The following is a 21987-nucleotide window of genomic DNA, read 5'->3' on the forward strand; positions in this document are numbered from 1 at the left end:
GTCAGCGGAACGGACGTGCCGGGCCTGGTGCCTAATGATTCCCCATTCCCTTCCTCGCCTTGTTACCGCGCTTGGTCTAGCAGTACAGTAGATAAAGTGCGATGGCCGTTATTGTAGCGTAATGTGTTACGGTTTGGAGCATGTACGTACGGTTCCTCCAGCAAGCAAACGTGAGGGAACAATGCTGTGGCCTGTAGCACGTTACGTAGGGCCCGGTCGAGGCTGGGCCGCTTCCTCCCCTTCTCGGCCTGACGGCCTCGGAGGTTCTTCGGTCCCGACCCATTTCCAGCAGCGACGGAAGCGATGGCGCGGCCACCTTTCCTATGGAGGGCGCGCGGAATTGCACCGTATCGATCGGTTCCGTTGGCGTTGGCGAAAGGACACGCGCTCAGGACGGCTCTCGTCCGGGTCCCTGTAGGGCCAGGCCCGGCCCGGCGGTCAACCGACACGACACCACCACACCGTCCACGCGCGCGCACGAGAGAGTTGTTGATTGCGCCACACTGGACCGAATCATTGCGAAAAAGATGGTGGGGAGGGGAGTCAGCACTCAGCACTGACATGAGAGTCAGGGAGGGAGAGGGTGACGGCTGCGTCGCCTGCCCGCCTGGCCGCCTCGGCGTGCTCGAGACAGAGGGGGGAGAGGCGTGGGAGGAGAGGAGACAGGCATCATTGAAGGGCGTGCGGCCAGCCAGCCGCCCGGCCGGCCAGCCACTGAGACTGACTCAGGCTCAGCCGCTCAGGCACCCAGGCAATCGCGGAGAGGTTGCAAAAAGAAAAAAGGCAATCGCGCAGAGCCGCAGCACCTGCAAAGAAAATGATCCGTTCGCGTTCCAGTAAACTGGAGTAGAACTGCTCTGGCGCTCTCCGTGTAGCGGAGCCAGCGAATCACCTCACGTGGATTCCCCGAGCGAGCACTACTCCCCTTCGGCCCTTTTCTCAGTTCTCACCCAACAGCTTGTCTCAACCCGCGCAGGTACTAGGCACGATCGCGGGTCTGCACCACCATGGGCCTTGGCCATGGAGGTGATGCGATGCGACGGGAGATTTGACGTTTCGTGCCCGTGCGCAGTGCGTTACCCTTTTCGGGCGTTTTTACCGTGTCCAACAGTTTCTGCTTCCCAGCAAAAACACTGCCGGACAAATGCGAGTCATTGTTACCTGACGAGATTTCGAGCTCTGCAGCAAATGATTAGGCAAATCTCAGTCCGGTACATGAATGGCACAGTAATAAATTATTGGATTCGTGCCTGAAAAACGCTAGCGCAGACAACAAAACAGAAAGTATGCCATCCTGTAATTCCTCTGATCTTATTACATAACAACACCGTCTTTCACCAGTCAAAAACAAACAAAAACCTAGGAATTACATGATCTATCTCTGGCACCTAACTTCTGTGGATTTCCACGGTTTTTCAGTGAACACCTCTACACACGTTTCATCCCTGGGGAGGTGGGGAACAATGACGACAGGCGGACATGTAGGAACTAAGGGCGCCTTGGCTCTCTGTAACAGGATAGATAAACAAACCAGGAGGCCAACATCATGATAGTGCAGCATGTACAACATCAACCAGAGGTTCTGCAAGCTGTCAAAGGCAATGGAAAAAATACTCCTGAACCTCAACAGCTTTTACAAGCACGCACCACCTCTGCGTTGTTCATCGCTGCTCTCGCAGTGAGTTGTCAAAGCATTAACTTGCACTCTTCATGTGCGGGCTATCGTTCGATGGGCTTATACAGGACCACGGTTACATATTTGGACTCAAACCTGTGGGTTAGACCGAGTGCCACCAGTGGGTGGGCGCCCCAGCCCTTCTCGATGAAGAGGTGGTTGAGGACTATGTGCTGCGGCCGCGCGCAGCTTTCTTCCGAGTTCTGTGAGTTAAGAACACCGAGATGGAGCTGGGATGGAAGAGCAGGAGGCTCCTTTGTAAAGTCCTTGTCCTCTGGTGCCTGGAAACTATAGCTAGAGTCTGGAGATGGAGGCGGCTCAAATTCTGCCACGCTCTCGACACTTTCAGGTACAAAGTCCTGCATGCACGATAAGAGCATTAAGGAACAATTAATAAGGGACAATTTCAAAATAGAAGATGCCATGAGGAGCTTGTATACTGCATTAATAGGCACATGTGTAGCTGTTAGAAGTTCTCAACCCAGTCAGCCTTTTAACCTACTACAGATTAAGGTGATTATAAATAACTACTCCATTCCAAATTGTAGGTCGTTTTGGCTTTTCTAGATACATAATGTATACTATGTATCTAGACATAACATAGGTACATGGGAAAAGCTATGTATTTAGAAAAGCCGAACGATTTACAATTTGGAATGGATGGAGTACTAAACATCAAAATTAGTACACTGAAGTTCCAAGTGTAAGTCTTCTCAAAAAACTGTATAGCACAGTTCAAGCACTAAAGGAATAAACTATATTGTCTCCTCAGTTGTTTTTTATAACAAAATATTGATTTGGAATGCATAGCTTGAGTTAACCTAAGACCAAAATTACATTCTTCTTTATTTTGCGAGGGAAGACAAAAAAATGCATATGGTTAACAGCAATGCCATGCTTAGTGTTGTAAATTTCACCCACTACTTTTTTTTCTGGGAAAGTGCTCAGGTCCTTGGTGCAAAAAAAAAAAACGAAAAAGAAAGAATACTCACATTAACATCAAGAAGGTTAACCGCGTTGCCCATGGCATCAGTTTCGCAGGGAAGATCAGGAAGACATTTCCTTTCTCCATCTACTACAAATCTGTACCGGTAAACTCCAGATGGGAGTACCAGCAAAAGAGAGTGATCCTTCCCAGATTTTTGCATGGCTTTTCTGCAACATTTATATATGGACAATCTCAGGATCAGGTTTGCCAGTCTGAAGTTACAATTCTGCTTAAATCAATTAATATATAAGAACAATCTCAGAAGCTACAGTCCTACTTAAAGGGATTATAAATTAAACTATTGTACCTTGATTTCCAGTTATCCCATGATCCTTCAACATATACACTCTTTCCTCCAAGGGTCCACACAATTAAAGCAGGAATTTCCTTTGGAGGGGGGCCATCATATTCTTCTTCTTGTTCATTCATCAGTATCTGGTTGAATACTGGGGTTACATCAGCAGCTCTTTGCAGTGGAGGTACAGGGGTCTGCAATACAGGAGTAACAGGCCTAATCAATATATTGAAAATACTCCTACTTCACGCACTTAGTTAAGAAACAGATGACACATGACTGATTACACAATATATGTTAGACAAGTCTATAATGGACCAATTGAGGTGGGGGATAAAGGAGGTAGGTACATACTAAAGATGGTGGACAAGAAAGTTGTTCAACTAAATCCTAGGCCATAAAAAAAATCACATTTTAGCATTATATTTAATCACAGTATTGATGGGCTTTTTCCTCTATTAATAATAATTCGATTTTCATGCTGGAAGATCCAAACATCCAGGCATCCAGCTTATCCTTTTTTCGTTGATGAAAGGTGCAGGCCAACAAAAACTAAAGCAACATACCCAGTTTCCTCAAAATAGTTGAGACCACACAAAACCATTGAATTGGAATCTGTATTATAGAAAGATGAGACTTAGATGCTACGTGTTACATTCTTGTAAAACAACTTGCTCCCAAAGAAATATTGTATCATGAGAGGAAAAACAAGCAGCCATTTTTTTAAAAAAAGAAGAGTAAATCCATTTTCCAAAAAGAACACGAGATCAAAGAAACTCCACCAGTTCTAAATAATTAACAAAAAGAAGACATCAATAAGATATTAAGAGAACTGCTTTTGGGCTTCTATCGCACAGAAAATCACTATGCTCTGAGGTTTAGAGCGAGTGGTGTGGCACTACAAATAAGAGTAATAAAAGTGAATCCACTGTGCCTGTTCAATTGCTGTGAAGATGCACATGAAGTATTCATGCATCAGGCTCTTTCTTTTTTTTTTCTTTTTTTGGGCATTAGCCTTAACGCTCAAATTTGTGTACTGTAACCCAATTGTGATGCCACCAAAGGAGCAGCTCCAATTCCCAATAAAAGTCACAAAATAGTTGAGTGGTATCATATGAAAGATCAATCAACTGTCATGTAGCCACATTCCTGTAGCCACTACAATTGTGCACGCACGCGCGCACACGAACACCGTAATTTCGTAGTGACATAGCACTTGTATGACATTTTGTTTGCCTAAGTTTGCCACAGTTGTGGCAGTAGCCAGCCACCACAAAAGATTAACCACCCTTCTGATAAGCTACTAAACAAACCCTATAACCGGCAGATCACAACTCACAAGGTTCAGAAAATTGTAGCTGGCCTTTAATTAGGTCACATAGCAAAGCACTGGTATGAAAGGTTAAACTTTACTACTCACTGCTTACGGTCTATGTACTTATTTTCCAAGCATGAATGGCTCGTGTAGATGAAATAACCGAGCCAGAACAAAAAAAAAGTAGAACAGGTAGGAAAAAAAATCTTAGCTAAGAGGGGTCATGTAAAGAACAGGTTCCGAATCACGATCAATTCCCTTTTCAAAGCCTGCAGCAGCAGCTTGCGCTCTCCTTGCATGCCACAAATGGCCCACAAAAAAGAAGAATCCTAGAACAAAATGGGAAGTCGCTAACCAACTTCTAGGAGAGACATAATTAACTGCATTGATCTCGGTAGCTACGCCACCCATGGAATTTAAAGAGCCTAAAGGAGCATGGGTCATATATTCTGTCAAACGTCGTTCTTGCCAAGGATGCATGTCTTTTTTCAACCTACTCAAGTCCAAACCGTTGGGGCCCCTTAGAGGTTCTAACCACGGAGCACAAAGCCATATTGTCTCTACTCACAGACATTATGAAAAGGAAAAAAAATACTTATCACTATTACTTGAAACAGTTTTGGGAGTAATTAGCAATAAAATACCATGTATATTCATATGAATGTTTTTTAGTTTTCCTCTGAAACCCTATATGCATAATGCCACAAATTGCACCACATCCACATGTAATTGATCTTTCCTATTTCTCATAGCTATCTAAGTTTTGTGCCACCAAAAAAAAAAAGAGAGGATGCTTTCAAAATCTGCAATTGCAAATACATTATGGAAAGGAGAAATACCATATTGTGCAGTTCTGAAGCCCTATGCTTAATGCCATTCGCTTTTTCATCATAGAAGTTTGAGATCAAATTTCAACAATTACCATAAGCATATATGGGTAAGATTGCTAGTTATCTTTGAAGCCCTAACCAGTTAAACCTTCACATGGTTTATTTTCCATGTATCTATCCGTACACCACCAGTGCTTCATGTGGTTCAGACTTCAGAATAAACAACGCCATTTAAAAAATCAAGACACTGCTGAGAAAGAAACAACACATCGAACCATTTCTACTTATCAAGATGCCAACATCAGTGGACAGAACATCATAAATGGAGCAATGAATGCAGTGAGTAGTAACTGAAGTTATCTTGCCTCAGTGTTTTCAGGCTAATTTATCCAAGTAAAACAGAAACTGGGAAGGTATGAGCAGAATTTTGATGTGATGCTGCATTACATTAGATGTCAGCATACCGGTACGCATATAAACATCATTAAAATACGAGCAAAGTCCCAGGAACTGCAACACAAATTTTGGTTCAGAAAGGGTATGGATTTTATAATCCTCTTAGGAAACACCAAATGTATGACTTCTAACGAGAATAGAGAAGCACAGTGACTGTAATATCAATCCAATTTTATCAGTAATAATAGTATGAAAACAGTACGAAGCTAGGTCTTATTTGAACAGATCATTATGGAGTTTTCAATTAGGAGTTATTGAACCTGAATCCGACAGTTCAAGATATGATCGTGCTAAACTATCAAAATAAAATTGAAAAGTACCAGAATTGAACAAAAATTCCATTGACGGTACTTATCCGAAACTAGCTTTAATGGATACTTAAATTCTTCTTCATAAGACAAGGCAGGTATATATCAATGTCGATATGCGCGCCAGAGACCTGACTTCCTGATCCTCAGAAATGATTAATTGATGATGGACATACATGATGAAAAGAAGAGCTCACCAAATAAACTAGTTGTACAAACGCTAACTTCTCACATCACCATTAAACCATCTAATAGATGCTTAGACAATCTAGTGTGAATCCTAGAAATAATCACTCTGTTACTATAAATTTATAACCAATCAGCAAATTGCATCCACTGGTTGCTCCCTGTTCAGCAACAGTCTGTCTGACAGTCTAAGTATCATCAAGGAAATATTCTGGCAAAAGTATCATCAAGGAAATATTCGGACAAAATCTACTGCTAAGGAACGACCAATTAAAGTTGGCCATGATCTGATAGGCGCCAAAAAAAATGTTTCGGTGCATTGGAAGGGGAAACTACTACTTAAACTAGTTGGTGGGCATCTAAATACCAAAATCATGCAAATAACTTGACGAAAATGCACGCGCACAGCAATTAATAGGTTCAGAGATCAGACAGTTCATCCACAAGATGGATGGTATCCATCAGAAGCGAATTTGGATGACATCCAGCCATTCCAGCCACCAACAGATCGTGGCCACTCCTCGCATTGGACCCTAGCCCAACCCACCAAATCAGGGGCACCTCCACAACGCCCGACCACATCCCGAGCGAAACAAGCATCGGAAAGCAAACTACGGATCAACCTAACGAGCAAGCAAACCGAGAAAGCGGCGCGGGATCTCGTGATCTGACCTGGGGCACGAACATCCGCGGCGAGAGCGAGCGGCCGGGGCTCCCTGGCGGTGATCCCGCGCCGCCACCGCCACCGACGACGCCCACCGAGCACGCGCGCCGCACGTGGTTAGCTCCCCCGCTGCCGTACGGCGGGAAGCCGCGCTCCGACGAGCGGACCGACGAGTCGCCGCCGCCGTCCTCCACGTCGGCGCCGTCGCCGTCGACGGCCGCGGCGTCCTCCTCGCGGCCGCTGGCGTTGCCCATGCCTCCTCCTCCCACCCCCCGGCCCCCGCGGCGGCGAAGAGGCGGCGAAATTACGTAGATGCCACCAGGGCGGGCCTGGTGCCGCTGGGCGAAGGGGGGAAGAAGAAGGGAAGGCGGGGGCTGCGGGGCTCCTATTAATACGGCCTTCACTTTGCTGGTAATTAAGCGCGTGCCACTGCCCGGCGCCCGGGAAGCGTGGCGCCACACGTGCACCCGGTGCTCGTGGGCTAGCGACCACTGCCTCGCGGGTCCCATGCTATCCTGTTGCTCTGTGGTGCAGGAGGATTTGGTGTTACGGACCATGGCGCGCGCTCGTGTTGGTTGATATGTGCGGGTGACGTGGACTGGGGCCGGGTCACGGCTCGCACGTTGGGGGTAGGGGAATCTGGGTCGGGTGCAAGCTTCTGGGACCCGAAACCCGGCATAAGTGGTTGCAAACTTGCAATCTCGCGTGTCATCGACAGTCTCTTCAGGATGGCTTGAGTTTAGCTGTCAACCTGACGTGTTATGTTGACAAACCTCGTGTTCGAGAATCGTTAAAGGAATCAAGTTGGAGTGATCACGGTATTTCTAACAATTAATTTTGGACCCTTCGAAAGAAATTCTACCTTCTGTCATTTCTCTTATCTAAAACGTCATCTTTTAGTGACGGGAGATAGTAAAGGTACTTTAGGGATAACTGAGAGACCTTAAAAAAATTTCCCTTTCCTTTTTGCAACACTCGTGCCCACGTACAGTCAATTATTAGTTCCTTGATTAATTTGTTGAATGCATGCACTTCTTAGGCCCATTTAAAATAATGTTGGCAGCAAAGACAACTAAGTAACCGAGTTAAGAGAAATCGGAGATAAGAGGCAATGGCTTATACACCTTTTGTTTGCTAACGGCCAGGAAAATTGCCAGCACTATCATTGCTAGTAATTGACCATGAGGCCACCATTTTGAATCACCATTTCTTGCTTAGGCAAATATATAGTTTCTAGCAACGCATATGAACAAAGATTGTTTCTGTATTTTATACTACCCACTAGTTGTTGTTTTGTGACCATAAATGGCACAGCTCGACTGCTGTACACGGTGTTGTGCGCCTGTGCCTTAACATATAGATGCCACTAGATATGACGTGCAATCCACATCTTGTCCACCTAATTTCCCCCAAGTCTTCGAATTATTTGCACCAATCGCAGATTCGCAGCCATGTGCTCTTGGATCCACGTATCATTATAAATTTATTTTATTTTTTATTTTTTTGGAGGTTTGTATCATTATAAATTTATTTTGAGGTTTGTATTATTATAAAATGGCTGCCGAATTCCATCGGATTAGCTATATGTTTCGTACTTCCCCGTAGCATTTTCATTTGGCTTCGAACGTTTTAGTACTTGAAGATTGAAGAAAAAAATCAACTAACAATTGGTTACTTCTCTGTTAAGCGCCACCAGCTAAATGTTTCGGAATCTAGGGGCAGTGAGAAAGACAAAGCGGATGTTTATATTAGGTGCTAAACTTTAGCAGCGTCACGTCGGATGTTCGGATGCTAATTAGGAGGACTAAACATGAGCTAATTATAAAACCAATTGCAGATCCCCTAGGCTAATTCGCGAGATGAATCTATTAAGCCTAATTAATTCACCATTAGCAAATGGTTACTGTAGCACCACATCGTCAAATTATGGACTAATTAGGTTTAATAGTTTCGTCTCGCGAATTAGACTCCATCTGTGCCATTAGTTTTGTAATTAGTCTATGTTTAATACTCCTAATTAGTATCTAAACATCCGATGTAACGAGTGCTAAACTTTAGCGGGTGTATCCAAACCCCCTAAACAAAACAAGCAGTTAAATCACCATCAGTGCAGAGCCTGACAAAATAAGTACAGTGGTGAACCACCTGTATGATGATATAATTGATAAATATTCGCGCAAAGGGTCAAGTGAATAGCAAAGAATAGAGCGACGTTACAATCAAAGTTGGAGCCTGAAGTATTGCGCAATTATAATATCATCCCTTTTCGTTTGTTAATGATGAAGCGGGAACAGAAGACCATCCCCACCAGCACTGGTAGCACTTGTCTCTCGACCTTTCCCCTTGCTACATTCTAAAAGGGCGAAACCGAGGCGCCTTGCTGTCTGGTGCCGATCTCGCCGGCTCTCCACCGCGTCCGGCTGCCCGTTAGGTGTCGTAGGTGATGAAGAGCTGCGGATATGGTGCTCGGTGTACAGTTTTCTGCTTTCGAAGTCTAGGTTAGGTTTAGAAAGGGTAGGATCGATCTTCCCTGCAACGTTGTCGCTGGATGGGGCCTTTTGTTTCCTCGGCTTTGGATCCGACGAGGGTATGGATGGCTTCTGCTTCGACGGCTGCATGGCGAGGTGCTTCGGCGGCGGATGGAGTGAGAGCTTCTTCAACATCACCGGCGATGACCGAGTGAGTTTACCTCTCCTTTTTCTCGGCGAAAGGGTGGGAGTTTGGAGCATCCCCGTTGGTGCGTGGCTTGTCCGAGTTGCTGGGATCCTCGGCGATGGCGGACTCTTCTTTCGATCACTGGTCGTTTGGCTGGTGATGGCGGATCTCTTGTTCCTCTTCCATCTTGTCAAGGTGATGACCAATATTCGTTCAGCGGAATCGATGCGCTTGGTGGAGTATCAGGCGTTGGATCTTGTAGCTTTACCAAAGCTTGGAGTCCCTTGGCGAGATGGGAGGCGGATCTAGAAGGAGGAGGTGGTGAAGATGACGAACAAGAGCCCAGAGTTGGTGAGGAAGATGAACAACAACTCTAGGAACTTAGTTGTAATTTTCCTTTTCTTTAGATCTTGTTTGTAAAAGGGGATGTATTGTGCTGCGGTTTAATATATCTTCCTTTTGAGAAAAAAAGAGAAGACCATCCCCACCAACAAGCACAGCATCTGACGATGGGCAATCAAACCACTCCAAGTTTAGTATTAAACTGACCTAACAAGAAAAACAAAAGTTCTATTCGCCTCCCTGAAGTTTGGACCGAGTTCTTATTTTCACCCTGGACATAAAAATTGTCCGTTGTGGCTCATTGTAATCATGAAACCGGACACGTTACCTCCTCAACCCCAATCCACCCAGGTTTTATCCAACGTGGCACCACATCAACGTTCCAAGCTGGCAGTGGGTCCCACTGTCAGCCTCTCTGGCTTCTCCTTCCTTTTTCCCATCCGCGCGCTCGGTCGTCTCGATGCTCCGCCCGCTCCATGCGAACGTGGGTCTTGAGCGTACATCTGCTTCGCGGATTCGTCGGCTTGCCGCCGCTCGCTCGTGCCGCTCTCTCGCTTCTTCTACCTCCTCTCTCCGACGATGACCTGCTCGTGCCGTGAGGCAGTAGGCACAGGGAGATAGAGCAGACGGCGGGGTTTGGGCGGGCCACGTGGTGGTCATCGCCCGTGCGTGTTGAAGGTCGCTTCGTCCATGCCCGAGGTCACATCCCTCACTCTCTCTCTTCCGCGAGTGTGTCGCAGAAGGTCCTGTGCGTGATGAAGCTGTCCTTCATGCACACGGGCGGGCATGCACATGTACGATTTGGTTGCGAAATTTGTTGAAGAAACAGAATAGTCTATGTTTGTCTATACTAGACAATGCACATCACGTGCTCGATGGAATTCCCCAACATGACGGCAAATTGCCCTTCAATACTTGCGAGGATGTGAGCAACACCCCACGAATACACACTGAAATTGCGACGGGGCATCATCTGCAGGCGTAGGATTCGAGCAGCTGCTGCAGTAGCTTCTCGGTCAAATGGCCAGCTGTCCCAGTTCCTGCCGTGGCTAATTTTGGTCCGACGGGAGGGCAGAGCGGCACTCGCGGGGGCGGAGAAGCGGCGCGCAGGTGGAGCCGGAGCGTCCGCGCGTGGGGAACATCGGCAGCATTGCGGGCTCGGGCACGGGCGCCTACGCGAGCTCTGGTGGAGACTGGAGGGAGGGGGGAGGTAGGAGAAGAGGATAAAGGCTGACACGTGGGGCCCACCGTACAGCATAAGAAGGATGACGTGGCGCCACGTCGGATAAAACCAGGGTGGGTTCTTGGTGAGGAGGTCCTTTGTCCGGTTTCGAGAGTACGAGCAACTATAACGGACGGTTTTCATGTCCAGGCTGAAAACACAAACTCAGCCCATAATCCATGGAGGAGGTAGATAGGACTTTTTCCAGCGTACAACGTGGGCCGGATTCTATTGTGAGCAGCGAGAGAATCCAACATAACATGGGGCCGCATTCTCTGCACCCAAGTTGGCCGAACCAGTAAAGAACAAAACAAACTAAAATCCATCGCGGTCCTCTGATTTTTTTAAGATGATCGCGTACTTCTGAATTCTGAGTTTCTGACCAGCTGAGTGCGAAGGGCGGGTTACTCAAAATCTTAAATGATGCGGGGGTATTTCGTTGCAACAACAACATTTTGTACGGGCCTACGGATCAATCGAGACGCGAGGCACGACGTATGCCGTTTTTTTTTTTTAAAAAAAAACTGATCCACCGGAACAACACCGGATAATCGTAGCAGCGGGGTCCGGGGTAAAGTGCAAATGGATGCCTTCATCTTTTGCCCCTCTCCCGCGTCACACGCCACCGCCATGGCTGTCTGATCGAGCTCCCTTCCACCACGATTTGGTGAGGGTTTAACCGTCTATATATGGTATATTTAGCTAGAGATGGAGCACGCAATTAAATTCACTGAACCATGAAGTCAAGAATGAAGAGCGGAGAAATTAAGATCCAATTTGAAAAGGCAAAACAATCGTATAGATACATCTAGCTAGTATCAACATATGGCCCATATATACGCAGTACAAGATCATCGATCGATGAGCCGACGATGCGACGACCCAAGAACATGAAAGCATGCACGCACACGCTTACCTTATGGAAATACACACGCTACGTATATATACGGGGCGTGCTCGACATATGTTCATAGGCATGGCATGTGGAATCTCAATCTCGCAAAGGGGGGAAATAATAAGATCCCGTACGTTTCCCTACCAGTAGTCCTGGCCGTAGAGCAAGTTCCCGGCCGTTTGATCGTACATGCCCTGGAACGGCGGCGGCGCGGCCATCGCGCGTTCCGCGCCGACGCTCGCCCCCGTGGCCATCGTCGGCGGCAGAGCGCATGGGCCGGCCTCCGTCGGGGAGACGCGTCCGAACGACGAGTAGGACGAGGAGGAGGACGCCGGCTCGCCGGCGTAGTAGGCCCCGCCGGCGAGGTCGTGGTCGGCGACGTTGGAGTCCCGGCCGGTGAGCTCCTGCACGACGGCGCGGAACTCCTCGGCGCTGGCGGTGAGCTTCATGGGGCTGGAGATGTACACCACCTTGATCCCCTTCCCGCCGCCTCCTCCACCCTGCCTCCCGGCGCCCCTCTTGCCGCCGTAGTGGTGGTGCACCGGCGGCTTGGAGATGCCGCCGTTGTGGTGGTGGTGGTGGTGCCTGTGCTGCACGCCCAGCTTGCTGTCCATGATCTCAACTATCCGTTGAACGTACGTGTGGGCCTACGCACGCGCGTTCGCAGAACTCCAACCGAGATCGATCGCTGAATCAAATTAAGCTGCTGGTTCAAATCAAACTTAGCTGCAGCTGGCTCTGGAAGTCTGGAGTGAGATGAGATGAGGTGGGGGGGTTTGCCCGCGCTTTATATAGGCTTGCGCGCCTGATGGGTGGCGCCGCAAGATCGTTTAGAGGAGGTGATAGCTTTTGTTCCTGACGAGGTCAGTGCTCCCGGGCGCGGCGGTGGATTGCACTGGTCCGGGCGGCAGGTTCCCGGAATCTGCAGTGGTTTTTTTTGGAAGGGAAAATGAATTGGGGCACATGGGGTTTTGATTTGATCCTCACTTTTTTTTCTCTCCTTCTCCTGTGTGGTGGCGGTACGGTCATCGGGTGTGACGGCTTCTTGCTTCGCCGTTCTCGCTCAGCTTGGATCGTGAGAGTTGGTGAGATCGACGACCTGGATCGGGGAGCTAGCTAGAGAGAAGGTTCCTGGAAGAAAGGGGCGCAGGAGATGTTGACATGCGCGCGCGGAGGAGGATTTACTTTGTGGCGCGGCTGCAGTTTATTAATTACTCGCGCAGCAGCATACAACACACACAGCTGCAGGAAAGCTCGGATGCCATGTCGCGTGCGAGCCCTACAAGGGAGTCGAGTCGTCGGTCTTGCGGTCCACGCACGACTCTCCCTCCGATCCACGTCGCGCGGGCAGGACGGACGAAGATTTAGATGTTCCGTTTCGTTGGAGCCTTTGGAGTTGGAGGTGGCGACTGGCGACGACATCCATGTCCCGAAGCGATCGATCGATACGTGTCGCTGCGTGTGATCTATGTGCGCATCGGCGCATGTTCACACACAGGAACAACAGTTTTGGCGGACTCGAACAAGTGAATTGACGGTGATCCCAATAAGATGAGAGCCGACACTTACTTATCTTACGACGTGTCAACTGACAGTTAACATCTAGGGATGCAAGATTTAGTGCAATTCAACGTAACAAGAGACAAATCCGGTAGTCCCGGTAGGTATTTCACACATGCCCAAGATCGACCAATACTAACTGTACAAATCGCACATCACCACATGAACCATAAAAAACAATTTTAAACATTACACAAGTTCAACAATTAAGATTATAAGTTCATGACATACATGGTTCAAATCTGAAATTCTCATGACAACAACAACATGGTGTTAAACATTAAGGTTTAAGTTTTCCTAATATCTAACTCATGTAAAGAACACATCTACGCAGCGGATACGATAGATAAACACAAAAGAAACGATAATGTAGTTGCCCAAGAACACTATCGAAGCAACAAATGACCGCTCTAGTCACTCATCACCCACTCTCGGATCGGCGGGGTAAAATTGACCAAACACGGCCTCCGGTTCACCTGCAACTTTAGTGAGCGATAGCAACATGAGTAAAAGAAGGTACTCGCAAGTATTACGCAAATATATAACAAGATCATGCATAGAGTTGAAGGCTGTAAGGTTAAGTAGATTTGCAAAAGCCTATCTCATCTAATCCTTAATTTTTGACCATAAGCATGTGAATAACACCCTATGGATAGCTAGCATATTTTATTTATCTTGCCCCAACCCCACCACAAATTTTAGTTGAAAACAATTACATCAACATGGTAACATAGAGCATAAATGTGAACAAGTATCATAAGCATCCGATGACTCTACGATGAATTCATGGGACTGGAGCTTGCTCATAACCGAAAGCGCGGCAATTCAAATTGATTTAACCTTGCAAGGTTGTACTGTTTACCTACACGACTCGAGGACCTTAGGGCTCGCACACCCGATCAATGGTGCGCAAGGGGTACTCATGCCAACCCTTTCCAAACCGCTTCAAACTATGAGTAAAACATGCCTAGTTTGTATGGAGGACGACCTAGATCCACCGGGGACACTCCTAGGCTCCTCTACATAGTCCAAGGACCACACATCTAGGATTGTGCCTCATAAAGCGAGTCAAGTAAGGTATTAAGCTTACTCATCCTATTCAGGAACATGTGGTAGCACAAAAAAGGGTGCTCAAACCAACATCAACAACGAACGGTCCTTAATCGACTCAAGCGATCTATGTCACCGAGACTCCAGTCTCGCGACCCTACGTACCACTCAAATCTCGTATCCAATTAACCATCATGTTCATTTATTCAACAACATTAGAGAATCTTATTAGATTCGGTGTTGATTAACTTGTAACCATTCCCTTACCAAATTGATCATTCTATGTCTAAGCATGGCTAAGCAATTAACAAGATTAATTCATTAATACCCATATTACTCGAGCGATAAGGTATATAATAACAAAGCAATGGAGGCCATAATATCAACAACATAGGTGCTAACAATACAATAAGATAGATAACCCACATGCATCCCATAGCTATACATAGTAACAAATTTATTTAGAAAAATAGGATAAGTATGCATAGCTGCTTGCCTTAGTTTTCCTCGGGTTCAACCTCAACGTCTACTTTGGCCTCAGCTTCAGGCTCAACGGTCACGTTATCCGCCAATTCGCTCTCTAAAATGAATGAAATGCGTGCATGCATTAGAGATGATGCTAGGAGTGCAAATGCTCATGAAATGCATGAAAAATAATAAAAATAGTAAGGAATGAATTGTTAACAGAACAATCACAACCACAATAGTAACCATCATCAAGATTAAATGGAATGATCACCTTAAATGATTAATCCACTACCAAGCATGATTTGCAAGATTAAAATCACTGATTGAGAAACAATTATGAAATAAATTACACTGATAGAGGATCACACAACATGATAGTGAGAGTTGGATTCACCTTAAAATCTATTTTCATTAATGAGGTATAAAATAAACAATATAAACTATTATTAAACATATTAAATCAGAAAAGGCATGTAAATCAACCATAAAAACATAAATATCATTTTTCCTGGATTCTATGCAGAAGACACAGGCTAACACAAGTGGTTTCAACATTTTATCATTTTTCTGCTAATTATCATGCAAATAACAAGATTAAGACAACAAACAAGTATTAGAATTAAAACAGCATGAAAACCATAGATTCCACTAATACAAGTTGCAAATCTGGAGCATACATGATAAATGGAAGCTAACAAAATTGGTTCCACAATTTTTGGAGCAACACATGATTTATTAGGAATTTAGCAAATTTAACAAAAGATAAATCATAGCACTATATCTACAACAGCAACATGCACATACCCAATTTTGCATAAAACTAGATCTCTTCTGGAACCCAACAAAATAAGAACCACCATTTTTGTATTTATAGATATTTTACTATGATTTTTGCAAACTCATGGACACACAAGTACCAACATGTAACTCCCTATTAGGTTGTACTGTTCATCTTCTTCACCTTCTTCAGTTCATTCACATACAGAGGCACACATAGAGGGAAGGGCCAGTCAAGATGGCAGGTTGCCGTGCTGCAGGACTTGGAGAGGGGTACTAGGAGCACAAACACATGCGCAAAAGAAGAAGAGGGGAGCGTCCAGCTTATGCTATCTCACCGTCAGTAGTTTGGGAGCTAACGGACATGAGTGCACGCGAAGGAACAGTAGCAATGGGCAGAGGACGCTCGCCACTGGAAGGCCTGCACGGCGGGGAAAAAGGTGGGTGAGAGGTAAAACTGATGCACGACGTCGCTAGGGTGCTTTGTCTGCAAGAAATCGAACCGAGACTTGCCAACGGTGGCGGATTGGGTTGGCGACAGCGGAGAGCTTGGAGGTGGTGGCGGCGGCAATGGAGGTAGGAGGTGGCTAGGGTGCGGCGGAGGCTGGCATCGGGCTTATAAAGGAGGAGCAGGATAAGAGCATGGTCGGGATTTCACGTGGGCTAAGCCACGGTGGCCAGTCTGGCCATGGCACCACGGCAGGTGCCACCATCACTGCTCAACGGGCGGGCGCGCTGACGCGGGAGAGGAGGAAGGGGCGACTGACGTGAGGGCCCTACCGATTTTCAAACAATCCTACTTCTCCACCTCAAACGACCCAGCTATAGGCACTTAAAAATCTCCCAAAAAATACTCATTTGAAAGATAAAATCACAAAGAAAACAATACCATAAGAATCACCTTCAGAACTGATCAGGTTTTCATGCAATTGACAAAAGAAAATAGCTAAAACTGAAACTTAAATGAATTTTTAACATGGGAAAACATCATTGAAAAATTAAGTAAAAATACTTTAAATTCATCAAATTGCATCTAATATTTAAATAAAATAATAGGAGGCACAATTGCATAGCAAAAATTTGAGTTACGTTACAAGTTTGAATTTCAACAATAAACAACAATTATATGAACTTAAAAAAATGCATGGCCATGATGCTCAATTATGCACAAATGATACTCATGATGCTCAATTATGCACAAATGATACTCATGATGCCTGGTTGGCTGACTGCACTAGTAGAGAACTGACCTTCCATGCGCCCCCTTTTGTCCCAGTTTAAAGTTGGCCCGGGATAAAAGGGGCGCACCATGGTAGGCTGGAATGGAGCGGAGCTTTACTCCCAGTTGGTATTTGCAACCGGGACTAAAGGGGCCCTTTAGTCCCGGTTGTATCGGCCAGAGTCCAGGCGTTAGTGGCGTGCCCCTTTTATCCCGGTCGGAGCCTCCAACCCTTTTGTCCCGGTTGGAATTACCGACCGGAGTAAATTTCAACCGGGACAAAAGGTGTTCCTTTTATTCCCGGTTGGAGTTTTTAACCAGGATAAAAACTCACCCCCATTAAATCCCAAGATAGAGGCCTTTCTTCCTCCTCCAACCCGAGCCACTCCACTCCACAAAGACAGAGAGCTTCACCTACTCTCCGGTGGCGCCGAGGCAAGGGAGGTGCTGCCCGAATTTTTTCCCTCATTTCCATAGGAATTTCACTCATCCAAAGTGTTGCGAAGGTTAGCTACTTCATCCTCTTGTTATGCTTTGATTTATGCTTTAGAGAGGGAGAAAAATGAGTTTGTTTTTTAGAAAGAGGGAGAATGAACAGAAATTTGTATTATACATGTTTTTGAGCTAAAATGTGATGGATAGTTTGCTTGTTATATACGATTCGTATTAGTTAAAACAAGTTGATGTGTAGAATGGAGATGGATAGTTTATTTGCTAGAATGTGAAGTAGAAAATGGAGAGGATTTTGAGCTAGAATGTGAGGGAGATTGGAGTGTAAATGTAAGGTAGAATTGAGAGGATTTCAATATTAATTATGAGGACAAAATTAGCATGTCATATGTGTCATATATAGTATGCATCCTTGCAGCGGTTTAAGAATGATGCTACCCTTGTCTAGACGGTTTATCTTGTCAAATTCAATATGATTTTTCAAATCCATACTTGTTGAACTTGCATACCGTGTTCATCTCGGTAAGCATATTCTCCGCCAAGCAGCAACAAACATCAAGGAGGAGCTCCAATTCTATGAGGAAGAGCGGTAACGAACATCGTGGAAGACCGTATCCCCTTTCTCGTAGAATCGGAGCTCTTCCATTGCGAAGTACGGTGCTACCCAGTGGAGAACATGCTCGCCGAGATGATCACAGTCTTCAAGTTCAACAAGTTCTGCAGTGCTAAGGTATGAATTTTTGTACATAGAGATGGCTTCTGTTGCTGAAGGTAGTAGTGATGGTGGGGGCGGTCGTCATTCCTCTCGCGGCAAGGGGAAAACCATAGTTGGCCCTCATGATAAGCCGAAGAAAATGAGCACCTGGGAGAAAGCAATGCTTCATTTTTTGCAAAAACGTCATGAAAATGCTGTTGCGGCGGGTCAGGAACCTCCTTTTGGTGATCGTTATGCTCCACCGTCAGTCCTGGGTGTTTCACGTCCACTTAGTACTACCGTTGCAAGAGGCGCAAATAAACCACAGGATGAGGTTCGGTCACCGGAACCTTCATCTTCGCCATCCAAGGATGCTTAAAGTCCTCCTAGATAATGCTTAGTAGATGGCTTGTCGTAGTGTATCATGTTATTTGGATCTGAAATTTAAATATGTATATTTCTATCTATATCTAAATTTACAGCATTATTTGCACTACAAAGTTTGACATGCTTTCAATCGTGAATAGCATGTAGATAAGTTGTAAAGCATATAAAAAAGGAAAAAAAATTCGTAATCCATTTTCATGCGTAATCCATTTTCAAGTGTAATCCATTTTCATGCATAATACAATGCAGACGGATCGGCAATAGATGTATAATGTGGACAGACGAAGCAAGGTGTTTATTGATGGCTTGCATTATTTTTTTGAAGTGGCCAAAACGAACAAGCTAGATAACGGGTTTGTATGTTGTCCATGCTTCCAATGCAGTAACAAGAAAGACTATTCAATGGATTCCTAGGGAACTATTCACAACCACTTGTATGCCTAACTATTTGGTTTGGACCAAGCACGACAAAAGAGGGGCTGTAATGGAAGATGGCAAAGAGGAGGAGGATGATGACAACATTTCGGATTAGGCTGCGGGCCAAGCTTTTGCAGATACTACAATGAGTGAGGCTGATAAAGATGAGTTTGCAGAAGATGGCCCTATTGATGACCTTGGTCAGGTGCTATGAGATGCACACAGAGATTGCGAAACTGAGAACGAAGCAGCAAAGGTGCAGCATATGATAGATGATCACAAAAAATTATTGTACCCAGAGAACGGCTTCGTATGTTGTCCATGCTTCCAATGTAGTAACAAGAAGGACTATTCAATGGATTCCTAGGGGCTATCCATTTTCATCCGTAATCCATTTTCAAGGGCAATCTTCTCAATTGATCCACGCCTCAGGATCGGAGTTTAATAACTTATTTACTTCTGCTATATGTACAGGTGGCGTACGGGAGTGCCTTACCAATCCTGGCAGGGTAGACAAGCCATGGCATGGAGATTCCACCTAGCTACGCTAGCGTCAGCCTAGAGTAGATCGCTGAGAGCCAATATGAAGACCTAGAGCTCGACATCCCAGGAGGTGTCGGGAAAGGACACTAGGAGATGCGCTTCACGGGATCATTCTATGGTGCAAATGCTACATCATCATCCCCGGCACGGAAGCACCTCCTTAGAGCTCAAGACCGCTCCCTGCAGATCCCCAGCAGCGACCATCTCCTCAAAGCTCAAGACCGTCATCTCCAGCACAACCTGCTCCAGGACCGTCGCTTCCTGCTCGATCAAGATCTCCATCTCCACCACATCCTGGTAGTGGGAGCGACGACGACAATAACAACACCCCTCCCCGATCACCGTCACCGGGACTAAGAGCAGCCCCGAGGAAGGAACCTGCAGCACCACTTAAGAAGTCGCGACCACCACCTCCTAAGCCAAGACAAAGAAAGAAGAAAAGAAAGGAGCCTCAAGTGACTCATGAGGAACGCTGGGAGGCAATGACTCATGCGGAATAGTGGGCCAAAATCCAAGCAGAGGCCAGGGAGTGGTTCAAGAAACAGGCCGAAGAAAAAAAAGCAAGGGAGATGGAGCCACCACCAGTAAATCAAAGATAATTAATTTTTTTTATCAGGATGGAAGAAGGAGCCAAGAAGAGGATACCACTACTATCGAAGTACGAACGGGCGTTAGTCAAGGCTGATGAGAGGGAAAAAAGAAAAGGAAAGTCATCTTCCAGTGGTGCTGTCCCCGACCTCGGGCATCTACTAGAAAAAGATGTTGAAAAGATAGCAGCAATGCCCTTGGATCAATAAGCACAAGTATTGCAATTCATAAAGAAACAGGTGGGACTTGATGAATGTCTAGGGCAAGTTGAGCTGCCAGTTGCACCACCAGTTGAACCGAGATAGACCTTTGAGCTAGGCAAGTCTCTGGTAAGGCCTGAGTTGGTACGGAACCTATCAACAAAGATGTAGGAATTCCATCAATGGTACATGAAGGTGTCCGCCGACTCGAGGGAGATGTTCGGCCTTAAGGTAAAACCGATAGATTTTTACGGCGAAGGCAGGAAAGTCCTGTGGCTAGAATTCAAGGATATATATGAAGTGTACCATCATGATGCCCTAGACATCTCTCTGAGCAGCGCCTGGGTTCTGTAAGTGTCCGTTTATCTACATGTAAATTTTGGCTCATATCATTATTTTTTTTTGCATGCGTCACCGTACTAACTTTGTCTTCCATTTTATGTAGGATGCTAATTCAGACGTGCCGACGAGAAGCGTACCTCCATATTGGCTTCATGGATCCATCCGTAGTTAACCAAAAATAGATACAGGTCGCGCCGGACAAAACCTTGTGGAAGTATACAACTTCCTAGATAAATAAAAATTAAAGGATTTCATACTACTTCCATACAACTTCAAGTAAGTGTGTGTATACCGTCTAATTTCGTTTTCAATTTCCTTACTTGATTAATGTTAGTTATCTCTAATATATATGAACATTTAAGTACGCAGCTTCCACTGGATCCTCATTATAATTGAGCCTGAAAGAAGCCACATCACTGTCTTCGATTCGTTGAGGAAAGATCCGGTGGAGTACCGAGACATGCAAGACATGCTAGGCTTGTAATAAGTCTGGACCTTTATCTCTATGCAAAGTTTGTTTTCTAAATTTTCACCTAACACTATATTATTCATTATTTTAATCCGCAGCCATGGAGACAATTCATCAGGACACACAAAGGTCCATTCAAAGAAAAACTTACATGGAACGCAGACTTCCCGGTACGTATGAAGTCTGCACATTTTGTACGTTCTATAACACGAATATTTCATAACTTATTTTTTCTCCACTGAAGTGCTTAAGACAGGAACCCGGGAATAATCCATGTGGCTACTACATCTGTGAGCACATGCACAATTTTGTGGGACCCAAGGGACTAAACATGACGCCGCACAACTTTAAAGTACGTAAAATAAAATTATTAATAGTTAATTATTTTCTAGCTCCTTATATTTAATTGTTCATGTAACATTCACATATTTCCAAATTATAGATGTTAAATATTCAACATGGACTCTTGAAGAAGGAAAGGGTAGCGGCAATATGTGAAGGTCTCATTGGATTCTTGATGGACGAGGTGGTAAATCCACAAGGAGAATTTTATTACGATGGACGAAATTTAGACGCTTCGAGCAACACCTCGACAGGAAGATTGTAGATATATAGTTTGATTTGTATATATATACGCTAAGATTTGTATAGTATGCTAAGAATTGTATATATAGTAATTGTATAGTTACTAGTTTCATTCGTTTAAATACTAGTTTGATTTCATTATAAAAAAAGTCTCAACTAAGATTAACAAAAGGGCTGGGTACGTACGTGATGCACGAAATTACAGGCACCATGCAGGCGCCTGAAATTTCAGGCAGGACTTTAGTTCCGGTTACAAAATCCAACCGGGACTAAAGGGGCGCCCTTTACCAACCGGGAGTAAAGGGTCCTGTCCCGCGCCTGACGTGGTAGGCCCTTTAGTCGCGGTTGGTTTTTAAAACCAACCGGGACTAAAGGGTGGCTTTACTCCCGGTTGAAAGATCGGGACT

The 21987-nt window shown here is 45.4% G+C and overlaps 2 protein-coding genes across 2 annotated transcripts; both read right to left on the minus strand.

Annotated features, from left to right (window-relative positions):
- Positions 1-1268: 1268 nt before the first annotated feature.
- LOC101766225 (SNF1-related protein kinase regulatory subunit beta-1) lies at positions 1269-7079 on the minus strand. The gene is made up of 4 exons (XM_004984514.2): positions 6726-7079; positions 2971-3152; positions 2668-2830; positions 1269-2034 (listed from the first exon to the last, which is right to left on the minus strand). The coding sequence occupies exons 1-4, from the start codon at positions 6969-6971 to the stop codon at positions 1720-1722; spliced, it is 906 nt and encodes a 301-aa protein (XP_004984571.1). The 5' UTR covers positions 6972-7079; the 3' UTR covers positions 1269-1719.
- A 4607-nt stretch (positions 7080-11686) lies between these two features.
- On the minus strand, positions 11687-12761 carry LOC101766633. Its single transcript, XM_004984515.4, has one exon. It carries the CDS (start codon positions 12443-12445, stop codon positions 11972-11974), a length of 474 nt encoding a protein of 157 aa, XP_004984572.1. The 5' UTR covers positions 12446-12761; the 3' UTR covers positions 11687-11971.
- Between the last annotated feature and the right edge of the window lie 9226 nt (positions 12762-21987).

Source organism: Setaria italica, chromosome IX (genome assembly GCF_000263155.2).
Source record: "Setaria italica strain Yugu1 chromosome IX, Setaria_italica_v2.0, whole genome shotgun sequence".
NCBI classification, from domain to species: Eukaryota; Viridiplantae; Streptophyta; class Magnoliopsida; order Poales; family Poaceae; genus Setaria; species Setaria italica.

Bases quoted from the DNA above. Each gene is read 5' to 3' on its own strand.
- LOC101766225 (XM_004984514.2), bottom strand. From the start codon at position 6,971: ATGGGCAACGCCAGCGGCCGCGAGGAGGACGCCGCGGCCGTCGACGGC. The intron at 3,153-6,725 runs GTCAGATCACGA...CCTGTATTGCAG, and splicing joins CGCGGATGTTCGTGCCCCAG to ACCCCTGTACCTCCACTGCA. The intron at 2,831-2,970 runs GTACAATAGTTT...TAAATGTTGCAG, and splicing joins TGGGATAACTGGAAATCAAG to AAAAGCCATGCAAAAATCTG.
- LOC101766633 (XM_004984515.4), bottom strand. From the start codon at position 12,445: ATGGACAGCAAGCTGGGCGTGCAGCACAGGCACCACCACCACCACCAC.